This window comes from Hordeum vulgare, chromosome 3H, assembly GCF_904849725.1.
Source record: "Hordeum vulgare subsp. vulgare chromosome 3H, MorexV3_pseudomolecules_assembly, whole genome shotgun sequence".
Taxonomy (NCBI): Eukaryota; Viridiplantae; Streptophyta; class Magnoliopsida; order Poales; family Poaceae; genus Hordeum; species Hordeum vulgare.
Genome location: NC_058520.1, coordinates 600642163 through 600657746, shown reverse-complemented (window position 1 = coordinate 600657746; position 15584 = coordinate 600642163). Strand labels below are relative to the sequence as shown.

Here is a 15584-nt window from a genome sequence, read left to right as displayed (position 1 = left end):
GCGATGAAAAGCAAGAACCGAAGCGTACAGTCGCCATTTCTCTGCTCTTCTTCTCTCTCGCGTCGCCCTCTCTGTTCTTCTCCTCTGTTCTTCTCCTCTCTTCTTCCCTTCTCTTCTTCCACCATGCCAACTAGCTTTCGTAAGGTGCTCTCACATGGCACGACGATGCTCGATGTCGTGTACACGAACCTGAGCAACGAGGTGCCGTTTTTTCTTCAACAGTTGAAGGAAAAATGGTTTGACCACGCAGCGGATCATGAGAAGTTCTTGGGGCTTGATCTGGAGTACACGGCCGATCAACGCGGTGTTGCCGTCATCCAACTATGCTTCGCACGCCATGTGTTGATCTTCCAATGGGCGAGGTAAGTTTTGAGGCTTTCTTTGATCCAAGATAATGACATTGTAAGTTTATTTGTTTCAATCATAGTTGGTTCCCTTCAAATAGTTGTAGTGAAACAATTTTGATTAGTTGATGGGGAGCACAATCTAATTGGAATAGTGTTCCATAATCTGAAAAATCGTATTAGAATCAACTAGTGTTTACTATGTTCCATTGGAATCATAGTTGGTTCCCTTCAAATAGTTGTAGTGAAACAATTTTGATTAGTTGAAGGGGAGCACAATCTCATTGGAATAGTGTTCCATAATCTGAAAAATCGTATTAGAATCAACTAGTGTTTAATATGTTCCATTGGAATCATAGTTGGTTCGCTTCAAATAGTTGTAGTGAAACAATTTTGATTAGTTGAAGGAAACACAATTTGATTGGAATAGTGTTCCATAATCTGAAAAATCTGATTGGTTCAATATGTTCCATTGAAATCATAGTTGTAGTGATACAATTTTATGCGGTGTTCTTTGATCCAAGGTTATGAAAATTGAATATAGCTAGTGATCTCTCTAGGTTCCATTGGATAGCAATATGATATGTCATAGTCATGAAAATTGCATATAGCTAGTGATCTCTCTAGGTTCCATTGGATAGCTATAGTGATCTCTCTAGGTTCCATTGCATATGTTCTATTTGAATCCTAAAGATAAGTTTCTCTTTAGTTGTAGTGAAACATGTTTCCTTATTGCAGCAGTATGTAACATTTGTTCCATTTTAATTTGTTTCTGTTGCAGGAGTGACAAGCATTATCCAGAACTCATGGAATTCCTTCACAGCGGCATCACTTTTGCTTCCGTTGACATAAGGAACGACAAGCTGAAGATGAGGCACAGCTTCGGTATTGAGATACTAGCTGGTTGCCTCGTTGATCTCCAAACGATATTCAGGCTTCGACATGACAGGACTTCGATGGCTCATATGGCAGTTGCCTTGATCGACGAGTCATATGGTGATATGAAGACCAGTTTCCCAAAGTCACAGCACAGACTTTGGGAGAAGGGCCCACTTGATGATATCAACATTGAGTATGCAGCAAAAGATGCATACGTTTCATACGAGTTGTACCGCAAGATTCGAGTCGTCAACTATAGCCAGCGTCACCTCGAGGAACGTGGACATTCTGATTTAGATGATTCACACGAGTAGTGTTCTTAACGTCGAACACTTGTATATATATCTATGGTAGCTATTATTATGTACTGTTTGGACTAAGCGACGGAGCTCCCCAAAGCGACGGAGCTCCCCAAAGCGCAAACTGTCGCCCCTCCCAAAGCGACAGAGCTCCCCAAAGCGCAAACTGTCGCCCCTCCCAAAGCGACGGAGCTCTCCAAAGCGCAAACTGTCGCCCCTCCCAAAGGTATCTCATGCTAATCTTCCTATCAGACCTTATGATCGTACCCCCGAGGAAAACACCAGGATAGCAAAGGAACAGCATGATGCGCAGATGAAAAGGAAGGAACCCGAGCCCCGCCCGGAATACACCGAGAAGCACATAGCATGGGCAAAAGACTTCATAACCACTCCATGACAGTATGACTTACACTATAAGCCTGATGACTATACACGCACATTACAGAAGGAAGTGAAAAAGAGCAGCTCACGTGCAAGTGCAAGTGGGAGCAAATCAAGTTCAACTACAAGCAAGAAAAAAGCAGACGTTCCTCAGCTTGGACAACAGGCCAAACAGTCGATCCCACCCCTCAAGGTGTTAACCGAGAATGTTCCCCCTCCGGTGCAGGGGCAAGGTTTTATAAGAGCAAAGGAGTTGGCGGATGAATGTGGTATCTCGGTTGAAGACTTGCTGGCTTCCCAAGACGACAGGATACCCAAGGCTGTGGTAGCCCCTAAGCCACAGTTTGTCATGGGAGAGCCTTTGGTCAGCAAAGATGATCTCCCAACAAATATGCGTTACTTGCATAAATGGTACTTAAGTGAATCAAAGAATGGGAGAACGATGATCGTGCTGAGTGTCCCACGGGAGTACTACGGCCGCTCCGAAGAAATCCATATCGACTTTGATGAACTCTTCCAGATGTACAATGGCGACGCCCTCGACAAATCGCTTATGAGTTGCTATTGTCTGTAAGTTTTTTAATTCGTTGTCTACATATAACTTGTTTAGTTATTTCAATTCATTGTCTATATATAACTTGTACTCTATTATGCAGAATGAAGATTCTGGAGTGTAAAAGTAAGAGCATCCTAAATATTGGGTTTATTGACCCAGATAAAATACATATAGCGACGCTAACTGACAAACCCAAGGAGACGGAGGAAAACCTTCTAAGGTTTCTAACAGATCAAAATTTCTGTGACCACATACTGTTTCCATACAACTTCAGGTGAGGATCTTTACTCTGTTGTGTCCATTCACTTATAAGTGTAATTGATAAGTTACTGACACACACACACACACACACACACACACACACACACACACACACACACACACACACACACATATATATATATATATACATGTGCAGCTTCCATTGGATTCTGTTGGACATTCAAATTGATAAGGGAAGAGTTGATGCCTTCGACCCATTATCGAGACCCTTGGAACAGTTCCAAAGCCTGCAGGACATGTTCCAAGGGTAATTTTAATCATTCTTGCGCTCTATCGGTCTCTTTCGATGATTTTATGATATATCAATTAATGAAAAACTTAGCAAATCATTATCCTTGTCGGGCAGGGTTTGGAAGCGGTTCAAGTGCGTGACTACCGGTAACTTTCCTGAGAAGCTGACCTTTAGAGCGGCTCAGGTAAGTAGTAGTATGATATACTTTTATTAATTTTCAATACATTTATGATGCTAGATTATTATTTTGATTATATATATTCTATTCTCGTAAAGTGCGACCAGCAGCCACGGGAAACGCATCTATGCGGATACTATGTTTGCGAGACCATTCGCACGTTTACCTCTGTGTTCAAGGATCACAGATTCGACGTAAGCAATGAACATTCACACCTCTATTTTTACCCGTCATTCTTTGTTATCATGATTGATATTTATATTCATCTCCTCTTCTTATATAGCACACAGCCATGAGGACGAAGGTCCTACCACAGCAACGCGCGATTGCTGTTGCAGAGGAGCTTGCGGGATTTCTGAGGACGGAAGCTATAGAAGACAAATGACGATTTAGTGTCGCTAAGGGCCATTACTGACGTTCGTCCATGTAATCGAATAGACGGGCTCTAGTCCCGATAATTCAGATCTCCATATAATTGTATATATATGATCACTTGTAAGATAAGTTAATCTTATATATATATATATGCATAATTATTTCTATTTAAATTATATGAAAACTAATTCCCGAACACCAAACAAGGCATCACGTTAATCTCCCGAACACCTAAACCCTAAAACCCTAAAACCCAAAAATAATTTCATTAAAAAAAACCAAAAACCAGCAAAATCTGAAAATCTTTAGTCCCGGTCCGTGTAACGAACTGGGACTAAAGGGCCTGCCCCTGGGGCGCTACGAGGCGCCCACGTGGAGCACCTTTAGTCCCGGCGTGTAACAGGGCCGGGACGAAAAGGTTAGGCCTTTAGTCCCACCCCTTTAGTCCCGGTTGGTGAACCGGGACTAAAGCCCCTTACGGGCCGGGGCTATAGGCCCTGTCCCCACTAGTGTCATGCTCATGTTCCTGTTGGAAATATGCCCTAGAGGCAATAATAATTAGTTATTATTATATTTCTTTGTTCATGATAATCGTTTATTATCCATGCTATAATTATATTGATTGGAAACACAATACTTGTGTGGATACATAGACAAAACACTATCCCTAGTAAGCCTCTAGTTGACTAGCTCGTTGATCAAAGATGGTCAAGGTTTTCTGGCCATAGACAAGTGTTGTTACTTGATAACGGGATCACATCATTAGGAGAATCATGTGATGGACTAGACCCAAACTAATAGACGTAGCATATTGATCGTGTTATTTTGTTGCTACTGTTTTCTGCGTGTCAAGTATTTGTTCCTATGACCATGAGATCATATAACTCACTGACACCGGAGGAATGCTTTGTGTGTATCAAACGTCGCAACGTAACTGGGTGACTATAAAGATGCTCTACAGGTATCTCCGAAGGTGTTCGTTGAGTTAGTATGGATCGAGACTGGGATTTGTCACTCCGTGTGACGGAGAGATATCTCGGGGCCCACTCGGTAATACAACATCACACACAAGCCTTGCAAGCAAAGTGACTTAGTCTAAGTTGCGGGATCTTGTATTACGGAACGAGTAAAGAGACTTGCTGGTAAACGAGATTGAAATAGGTATGCGGATACTGACGATCGAATCTCGGACAAGTAACATACCGAAGGACAAAGGGAATGACATACGGGATTATATGAATCCTTGGCACTGAGGTTCAAATTATAAGATCTTCGTAGAATATGTAGGATCCAATATGGGTATCCAGGTCCCGCTATTGGATATTGACCGAGGAGTCACTCGGGTCATGTCTACATAGTTCTCGAACCCGCAGGGTCTGCACACTTAAGGTTCGACGTTGTTTTATGCGTATTTGAGTTATATGGTTGGTTACCGAATGTTGTTCGGAGTCCCGGATGAGATCACGGACGTCACGAGGGTTTCCGGAATGGTCCGGAAACGAAGATTGATATATAGGATGACCTCATTTGATTACCGGAAGGTTTTCGGAGTTACCGGGAATGTACCGGGAATGACGAGTGGGTTCCGGGTGTTCACCGAGGGGGGGGGGGACAATCCACCCCGGGGAAGCCCATAGGCCTTGGGGGTGGCGCACCAACCCTTAGTGGGCTGGTGGGACAGCCCAAGAAGGCCCTATGCGCCATAGGAAGAAAATCAAAGAGAAAAGAAAAAAAAAAGGAGGTGGGAAAAGGGGGAAGGACTCCTCCTTCCAAACCTAGTTGGATTCGGTTTGGAAGGGGGGGACTCCCCCCCTTGGCTCGGCCGAACCCCTTGAGGGTCCTTGGACCCCAAGGCAAGGCTCCCCCTCTTACCCCTATATATACGGAGGTTTTAGGGCTGATTAGAGACAACTTTTGCCACGGCAGCCCGACCACATACCTCCACGGTTTTACTTCTAGATCGCGTTTCTGCGGAGCTCGGGCGGAGCCCTGCTGAGATTAGATCACCACCAACCTCCGGAGCGCCGTCACGCTGCCGAAGAACTCATCTACCTATCCGACTCTCTTGCTGGATCAAGAAGGCCGAGATCATCGTCGAGCTGTACGTGTGCTGAACGCGGAGGTGACGTCCGTTCGGCACTAGATCGTGGGACGGATCGCGGGAAGGTTCGCGGGGCGGATCGAGGGACGTGAGGACGTTCCACTACATCAACCGCGTTTCTTAACGCTTCTGCTGTGCAGTCTACAAGGGTACGTAGATCGGATATCCCCTCTCATAGATGAACATCACCATGATAGGTCTTCGTGCGCGTAGGAAATTTTTTGTTTCCCATGCGACGTTCCCCAACAGTTTCATGACCTTTTTAATGGAAAACTTGAGCCCTTCCACCTAAACTTTTGAACGATAACCTTGTTGCCAAAGAAGGAGGAGGCAGTTTATATTGAGCAGTTCAGACTGATATGCCTGCTTAATATGAACTTCAACATATTCACTAAAATTGGTACGAATCGGCTCATGCGGATTCCACATAGTGTGGTTCAACCAACTTAGATGACTTCCATCTCGGGCAAACATGTACTAGAGGGTGTGATTGTCCTAAATGAAACATTACATGGAATCCACTCGGCTAGATGGAGATATTTTCAAAGTGGATTTCGAGAAGTCTTATGATAAGGTTAAATGTCTCTTCCTCCAACATGCCTTATGTATGGATGGTTTTGATGATTCCTAGACGAACCAAGTTGAATCCTTTGTTCAAAAAGGCGGTGTTGGAATTAAGATAAATGATGACACATTTCATTATTTTCAGACACAAAAGGGCCTAGGACAAGGGGACCCGATGTTTCACATTTTGTTCAACATAGTGGAAGATATGTTAGTAAATTTTATTAGTCGGACCAAGGAGGACGGTCAAGTAGGTGTACAAGTGCCCTATATAGTGAATGGTGGTGTGTCCATTCTACAATACGCATACAACACAATTCTTTTCATGGACCACGACATGGCAAATGCTTGAAATATGAAGCTAGTAATATGCCTTTTCGAGCAATTGTATGGATTGAAGAAGAACAATTTTAATAAAAGTAATTTGTTCGTTTTTGGGGGAGGCAAAGAAGAAAAAAAAGTTTACAAAAAATTGTTTGGATGTGAATTGGGCTCCCTACCATTTAGTTATTTAGGTATCCCAACTCATCATCATGAGCTAAATAATAAGGAATGGAAATGGATTGAAGATCGATTTAGAAAAAACTAAGGTGTTGGATGAGTATCCTTATATCCTCTAGTGGACGGCTTGCTTTGATCAACTTAGTGTTGAGAAGTATGCTGATGTTGCTACTACTTTTCTTGGATTTGCCCGTAGGGGTATAGAAAATTTAGACTTCTATCGATCACGATTTTTTGACAAAGCAATGAAAACAAGGCAAATTATAGGCTTTCGAAGTGAGATATTATACATAGACCGAAGAAACAAGTTGGGCAGGGATTTAGAATTTAAAGGTTAAGAATAAATGCATCCTTAGCAAATGGTTGTACATGCTTTTGATGGAGACCGAGAGAATGTTGATAAAAATTGTGCGGAATAAGTACCTATGTTACAAGACTCTTGGCCCAGCTTACTGTAAGACCTAATTACTATCCTTTCTCGAAGGTGTTAATGAGAATGAGAGCTGCCTTCTTCCATAGAACCAAATTAATTAATGAAAACGGTAATACGACTAGATTCTGCAAAGATACTTAGTCAGGACAGACATCACTAGCCACACAATATCATCCTCCGTATAATATTGTGCAAAAGAAGGTTGCTTATGTTGCTACAGTATTACAGTGTGTCCCTTTGAATATCTAGTTATCAGAAGGTCCTTAGTAGGTGAACGATGGAACAACTGGTTACATCTCATGCTGAGGTTGATGGATGTTCACCTCTCTCATGAGCCATACAGGTCGTCGAAAACTATCCATGAGTGGAATATTCTCTGTCATGTCTATGTATTCAGACATAGTAAAGTCTGGTCCAATTCCGAAATCTATTCATATTAGCGAGATTAAAGTTTCCTGGAGAATCAAAATATTAATGTGGTTTGTGCACAGGAAAGTGATTTTAACTAAGAATAATTTAATTAAGCGAAGATGGAAGGGTAATAAACGATGTTGCTTTTCTGATGAGGATGGAAATCTAAAACACCTCTAACTCACATGTCGACTAGCCAAAGTTTTTTGGGGAACTATTCATGTAACCTTTAATGTTAGCCCACTAACTAGTATTAACACGTTATTTCGGACATGGCTTGATAGAGTGAAGCCAAATATTACAGGACATATTCGATTAGGAGTGTATGCATTATTTTGGACTTTATGAAACTGCAGAAATACCATGACTTTTAACATACAAACTCTGACATATTTCTTGCAGGTTATTTAGATAGACGCTGCTTGGATCCTTGCATGCTCGTTATTCAGTCATGCGGAAGCCAAGAAGCATATGATTATTGCGTGTAATGAATGAAAGACGGTAGCAAGGGATACTTACATCCGGTTTAGATGACGGTTTAATTATAGACTAGACGTCTAGTCATCTTGTAATATTTTCGTCGATTATGACAATTTTATTTATCGTGAGTATTAATCCCTCTGTTTTAAAATATAAGTCTTTTTAGAGGTTTCACTAAAAAACTACATACGGATGTGTATAGATATATTTTCGGATGTATATTCATTCATTTTGTTTCGTATGTAGTTATCTAATAAAATCTTTAAAAGAAAGTTATATTTAGAAACTGAGAGAGTATGTGACAGATCATTTATGAAACTTTTTGCTTAATACTATGACTGCATGTATCATGGAGAGAAGAAATGATGCTCCTTTTTAAAAAGAGAAAACGTCCCGCCTGTCAACCCGGGCCGCACACGCAATCAACGTCGAACTTTGCCGTCGTCGAAGCAGATTTTCCCCGTGCCTTCCCCTGCTTTTCTCCTCCACGAGAACCATGTCGGCCGTCGCGCCAAGTCACGTACGCCCCACACGAAAGTTTCGCATCCATTTCCTCGAGAAGACTACTAACCTGCCGTGGTTGACCACCGAGAAGAAAAAGAAAAACCTCCCGACCATTCCGCCACACACGCGGCATGCACGTCCACGACGACCAGAGCATCTCTCCTCCCGCGCGCCCTGCATGCCATGAAGCTTCCAAAGGACCGCGTCGCGCCCGAGTATATAAGCACACGCGCACCTCCAAGATCATGCAGCTCCATAGCAAAGCAGAGGATCTAGGAAGCACAGGCAGGATCAAGATTAACTACTAAAGTCGTCTTATTAAGAGCATCTCTATCGTCGACCATCCGGCGAGAATGGTTGTGTCAAAGTCGGGAGATCTGACGGCGCTCTTCTTGTCACTGGACCGGGACGCGGACGGCCTGATCTCTGCGGCGGAGCTGCTAGGATGCATGCGCGCAACGCTTGGCGAGGACGTGCCGGCGGAGGAGGCCGAGGAGCTGGTGGCGTCGGTGGACGCGGACGGTGACGGGCTGCTAAGCGAGTCCGAGTTCCTCGAGCTGGCGCAACAGGCGGCCTGGGGAGGCGATGCGGGGGAGGAGGACGACGAGCACAGGATCCGGGCGCTGAGGGAGGCGTTCGGGATGTATGAGATGGAGGGGCAGGGGTGCATCACGCCGGCCAGCCTGAGGCGGATGCTCGGCAGGCTCGGCGCTGAGCGGGGCAGTGGCGAGTGTCGCGCCATGATCTGCCGGTTCGACCTCGACGGTGACGGTGTGCTTAGCTTCGACGAGTTCAAGATCATGATGAGCTAGGGACTTCGCGTCTGGACCCAAGGATATACGCCTAGTTCCGTCTTGCATAGAGATCAATTCGTTCATTCATTCATTCATTCCATTGTTATATGGTATTGTACTGGTACAAACTACAAAGTTGTAACGGTGTGCATGTACAGTAATTCATCTATGTGAATACTTTTGGTCTTGATCGATTGTCCATGCTCTTAGATTTTGATTGTGGGTTTCTTGTGGAACTTAGATCCCCGAAATGAATCAAAAAGGGGATAACTTGTGTTCCTCGGCTCTAAACCCTTGAGAGGGCTCGAAGACCTGATTTTTCATTAAAAATCTGGGACTAACCAAATATCCGCTTGGTCATATGGTATAGACTTCAGAGTCATAGTACCCAATACACCAAACACACTTCAAAATAGTCCGCACCTTTTTACTTACAATAAAGCTAAAACTCTGACATAAGATTTTTGGGTAGTCCTAGAGAATGATTTTTTGGACGGCATATCTGCTAGCACAAATCTTGGCGCTGATTAGGTCCATGCAGCCTCTGGAAGTCGTTTGATACTGAATCGAAGCAAGCAAACTGTTGAACATTTAGCACATTCCCATACTATATGTTTAGTGGACTTAAATTTCCGACTTCTTACATACTCCTGATTGGTGTTGTGATGACAGTTTTATAGTCCTGATTGGTGTTGAAGTATTTTTTGTCATGTTATATACTCCTGATTGGTGTTGTGATGACAGTTTTCCCCCAACTTCAATTTCTGGAAAATTGCCATGGCAATTAGTACTTTGTATCACCGTGAGCATATGACACTTTTTCATCTGTCTTTTTTATATGTTGCATTGCAAAATTTCAATGGCAACCATTCTGCTAAATTGCCATGGTAATTATATGCTATTTCCATGTCTACTATGTTCTTAATGCATTTGCCATCAATTATAGAACAAATGCCCTAAAATTGCCATAAGCTATTTTTTCACTTCTGCCATGAATTAGAGATCATTCATTTTTCATAGCCAAGGAAATGTTAGAGATTGTTTGCCCTTAAATAAAGATTGCTTTGCCATGTGAACGAACTATGTTCATGTCATTTTTTAAGAAAAAATGGCATGTCAATGTAGTTTTTTTTTCTAAATTCACCATTGTCTAGAGAAGAAAAATTGCCATGAAAATTTTGTCTATATTTTGCCATGAATAAGAGTTTGCTTAATTTCATTCCCCATGGAAAAATAAATTACTGCAATTACAAATCTATATTCAAATACATAATCTTTTTCTCCAAGGACCATGGCAATTTATTTTAAAGACATGGTAAAAAATATTGTACACATGGAAATATTTTGTTTTCATATCCATGGTAGCTTTAGTTTTTCCAATATCCGATGATAATTTTATTTTCATAAACAATGCAAAAACAATCACAACATTTTTTGGTATATGTTGGCAATGTTTTTATATTAAGCAGGGCAAGTTTTGTTAAATCACATGGCATGTTCATTTACTCGTGCATGTGCATCTGGATGTTATGACAAAGAACATGTCATTTTTTCATAACATCATGGAAAAATTCCCTAAGTCTTTTTATTTATTTTAATATGATTTTTGCCATGTATTTGGAGATTTACAACTACATCCTTTTCTTAACTTCCCCAAAATTTGTCTCTTTAGAGACCAAAATTCATAAAACTTGCCATTTGTAATGTTTTGTATTTTTTCATATTCATCATGGCAATTTTCTTACTAATCTTTTATCTCTCTACATTTTTACATGTTTTATTTTGTAACATACTAAACTGGTTATTTTGTTTGTGACAGATAGAAATCTAGACCATAATTGTTGGACGGTCTCCCCAATTGCTGCTTTATGTAGATCAGATCTCAGACATCGATAGCTCGCAAATTGTGTGGGAAATACCTGATGTAGGGGGTGGGTGGTATCAAATTTTTCAACCCGATCAAGGGGGACTCCATCGTGACCCCGTGTTTGTCGTAGGAAGGTGGTGCGGGTTTTGGCTCAAGGTCCAAGATTTCCCTCCTCCCTATCTGATTAGTCCGGGGTCCGTTCCTCGACTCGGAGTTCGGATCCAATGTTTCTTCGGAGGGTTACTATTAGCTGGACAGTTTGGGGGGGGGGGGGGAGGGGGATGCCCAAGGCAAGTTTCCTGATCGCATCCTACCGTCCTTCTGGGGGGAGAGAGTCTTAGGGTTCGCCGTCTTCTGGGGTGACCTGTCGAAGAAGGTGGTTGGGAGGATGAAGGGGTCAAAGGGGTTCTCAATCCTGATGGCCACACACGGGCTCTCAATGAAAGAACTAATGTCGTTGTCAAAACCGAGAAAACTTGGGTAGGGGGGGCCGATCTGTGAGATCGAATAGATTGTACCAAGGGAGAAGAACACGAGGCTTTTACCCAGGTTCAATCCCTCTTGATGAAGGTAAAACCCTACATCCTGCTCTTGGTGTATTGATATTGTAAGGGTTACATAGTTGATCTACCTCGAGATCTTGAATTTGTGGGCTAAACCCTAGGGTTTGTATAGGTATAGGGGCTATCTAGGGTTATATCAATGTCGGTTATCACATATGCATTATACGTCGATCGCAATCCTTCTCCCTTGGAGCACACGCCAATTCCTCGGTAGAATTCTGGATGCTCATGCCTTGTTGCAAAACCCTCCAAAGTATTTCCTCCAAAGTGGGCCCCTAGCCTGGCCCATTGACCAACTCACCTCAGCAAGGACCCCCTAGTCAAGGTCTCGCTCAGCGTATGCATCATTGCCATCTCACCTGTGTAGTCTATCACGTTGGACGAGCCGTCCGACGACTCAACATAGTGCTTTAGTATATGTACTCCATATCCAAATCCATTGCTTGAAGAAAGAAGAGATAAAAAATTAGCACGAGCAATTCTACGAACAGTTGCCAGATATGGTGAGTACCGTATGGGCAGATGGTACCTATGCTGCGGACAGATGAGGGGTAGGGAACACAAGCACACGAGAAGTGGCATGGAGCCCGTATATGTAGCATTGGACAATATGGTGTCGTCGAGTTCTGGAAAGGATGTGGCTCGGGTACTAGCTAGGATGGTGGAGTGATGGCGAAGGAAAAATAGAAAACAGATACAAAGATAGATGGGAGGATGGATGCGCGGGTCCGGGATGGTTTTTCAGTGGCCGGGGATGTCAAAAATGTACGTGGCTGTCTGAACTCCCGTAAAACCTTTCAAGTATGTTTCCACTTTCGGAAAGAAAGTGTGTCCGACACGATTAGCTGACCGATACAAACCCACGTTAAAACTCACCTAGACCGTGTCGTACTAATGGTTGTGGGCTAGCTAGAGTATCAATAATCAGCCTAGGCAAATCCAGCCCCTGTACGCCCGATGGACGCGCTCGGGAACGCCCGCAGATGCATCCGTACGACTCCTTATATTTCGTTCCGTGCATCCACATATCTAATATCTGGACTCTCAAAGTCGTACAAAACCATAAACGTAGATCATCCGATAATAAAAGTCACACGTAAAATAAATGTTATTTGAAGTGCACAATCAATCATCTGCCCTTTGATTCCATTGTGGGTCCGCATATGGTACACCAGATCATTGAGTAGTTTCGTGTCCACGTGATGATATCGGAGATTCTGAAGCATCCGTATAAAATTCATAAGCTGCATTGCATGTTGATATTTAGGGATTTGAACTTGTTCTCCAAGTGTTTCAAAATCGTTGGTTCGGACTACGGCATCATCCTCATCCTCGATGATCATATTATGCAATATTATGCAAAATAACACAACATGTCATCACTTGCCACAAAGTTTCTTGTTCGCACATCATTGCAGCCCACGAACAATTCCCCACCACGCTTGCAGCACTCCAAACGCACTCTCCACATCCTTCCTAGCTAATTCCTGCATTGTTGCGAAGTGCTTTTATTTTCTGCCATGTGGTTCGTATATGGTCTTCACAAATCCAGCCCACTGAGGATATATGCCATCGGCAAGATAGTATTCCATGTTGTTGTCTCAGTCGTTGACAATGTAGTTGCATGGAGATGATTCTCCGTTGCAAAGCCTCCTGAACACCGGAGATTGTTGAAGCATGTTGATCTCGTTGCAAGAACCTGGCATTTCAAAGAAAGCATGCCCATTCCATAAGTCATGTGATGCCACCGCCTCTAGTATGATGATGGCCTATTTTTTGTTACCTTGGTACAGTCCTCGCAAATCTTTGGCGTAGTTTTTCCATTGCCTATGCATGCAATCGATTGATCCGTGCATTCCTGAAAACCCTCTCGCCTCTTCAATTGCCAACAATGTCTTCGTGTTCTGTGCATTTGGCTCCCTCAGATACTCTACTCGAAACATCTTCACCACAGCATGGGCAAACTTTACAGTAGTTTTTAAGCATGTGGTCTCCCCCATCCCGACCATCTCACCAACGGCATCAGCCGCAGTACCAAGTGAAGTAGTAATCGTGTTCCCCCACTCCCTCCACAACACACAAGAACAATTGTTTTCACATGTGAAAAGAACGACGAAAAAATATATCACCCGGAAAGGTGGTTCCGGATCAAAGTAATCCTTCCGCAGTAGCTTTGCTCCGGATACCCTACCCCGATTGATGACACTTCTCCCTTTGATTGTTCCCTTGAAATTGAGTATGTGCTCCACTTCCCGGTCCATTTCCTCTTGCATGCTCATGAGCATCATCATGTCCACTTCTTCGTCTGAATGTGATGAATCGAAGAACTCATCTTGAATCAGTCGATCAAGCTTTGTCTGTGCATATTCCTCACCGTACGAAGCATCGGAATCCTTCATTTCTCCTAAAAATTTGACCAACAAATCCGGTTAGACATTCTGTCAAACACATCCGGCGCAAGGAACAACCAGAGTTGCCGAACGTACCGCGGTGTCTTCCGGACCGGCGCCGATGTCCTGCGTGGAGAGGTCGGGAGAGATGATCCCTTTGACCGAGCGGCTGGGGTGGTAGAGGATAGTAGGCGACAGAGCTCGTGCGGAGACGGAGCTGCGAGAGGGACGGGGCGCGGAGGAAGAAGAGAGGAAAACAGTAAATGGTTCCGGCAGTTCTGCGGGGTGGATTTGGTGTAATTTGCGATAAGGTCGGGTTGTCGGGTCCGACGTAGCGGGCGTGCCCAGGCGCACCCGGGCTCTCCCATGTCCGTACCATATTTGGGCTGGAATTGGGGGGTGTCGATCAACCCGGCGTTTGAAGACGGGTTGAGAGGCCCAACTGGACCTAATTTTTAGGACCGGATAGTGACTGGGGCCTGCCCGAGCTTCTGAAAAGGGTTTGAGGGGTCCGACTGTAGATGCTCTAAGAGTTCTCTTTGGAGTTGCGCTAAGAAGATCAAAACTATCCAGTTTTTGAAAAAAAAACAGGACTAAGTCTATACCGAAAATCACGCACACTTATTGAACGGAGGAAATGTACGCATTGCTTCAAGTGAAACATTTCCACCTGGTGCGCCGGCCGAAGCTTGCACCGGACGCAAGCGGGCCTTACGATCGAGTGGGATCTTATGTTGCTCAGGCCTTCCACTTCTCGCTTTTTCTGTATGAACCGTTTTCCCCAGCTCTACCTTTCTTCTATCGACCGACACGCACTAGACGCCGCCACAACTGCTCAGTTCCTCCATCTTGAGGCTCACACACGGCACACCGGCATGAACGAGGCCTTGCTCCCTCCATTTTTTTCCCTCTCAGCCCCGTACCCTAGCCTCCCGGCGCACGAGCTGCAACGGCAGTCGTCATAGCTGCAAACAACTTTTCAAATGCTGCTAACGGCTTCATCTTTTTTTGTCGGAACCATTAAACTGACGACAGTGTGCTGCGCACAAGCTACAAAGACGATGGAGCTGCAACCAGTGGCACAAAATGCTACAACCTATCTTTTTTTCTAGAACTAGAGAGAACGGAGGTTGCAAATGATGCGAGAGGAGCTGCAAACAGTACTGCAAAATGCTACAATCGTTGTTCGAGGACGCTACCACCAGCTTCTAAAAAGCTTCAAACGGCGACGACCATGTTTTTGCAGCAACCTTGTCTATTTTGCTATGACTAATGGGAATTTTTGTTACATCAATTCATGGCATAGCTTTGACTTGTGACGGCGACGACCCTGTTTTTTCTGCAACTACTATATATTTTTGTTACAACCGGCAGGATTTTTTGCTACATCCTTTTCATGATACTATCAGCGACCTTTTTTGTTCTGCTGCAACCGTCGATGTTTTTTGCT

The 15584-nt window shown here is 43.7% G+C and overlaps 1 protein-coding gene across 1 annotated transcript; it reads left to right on the top strand.

Annotated features, from left to right (window-relative positions):
* The first annotated feature begins 8782 nt into the window (after window positions 1–8782).
* Window positions 8783–9504, top strand: LOC123440991 (probable calcium-binding protein CML31). The gene has a single exon (XM_045117525.1). It carries the CDS (start codon window positions 8874–8876, stop codon window positions 9330–9332), a length of 459 nt encoding a protein of 152 aa, XP_044973460.1. The 5' UTR covers window positions 8783–8873; the 3' UTR covers window positions 9333–9504.
* The last annotated feature ends 6080 nt before the right edge of the window (window positions 9505–15584 follow it).

What these genes read in the sequence shown, in the direction of transcription:
- LOC123440991 (XM_045117525.1), top strand. Translation starts at nt 8,874, where the DNA reads ATGGTTGTGTCAAAGTCGGGAGATCTGACGGCGCTCTTCTTGTCACTG.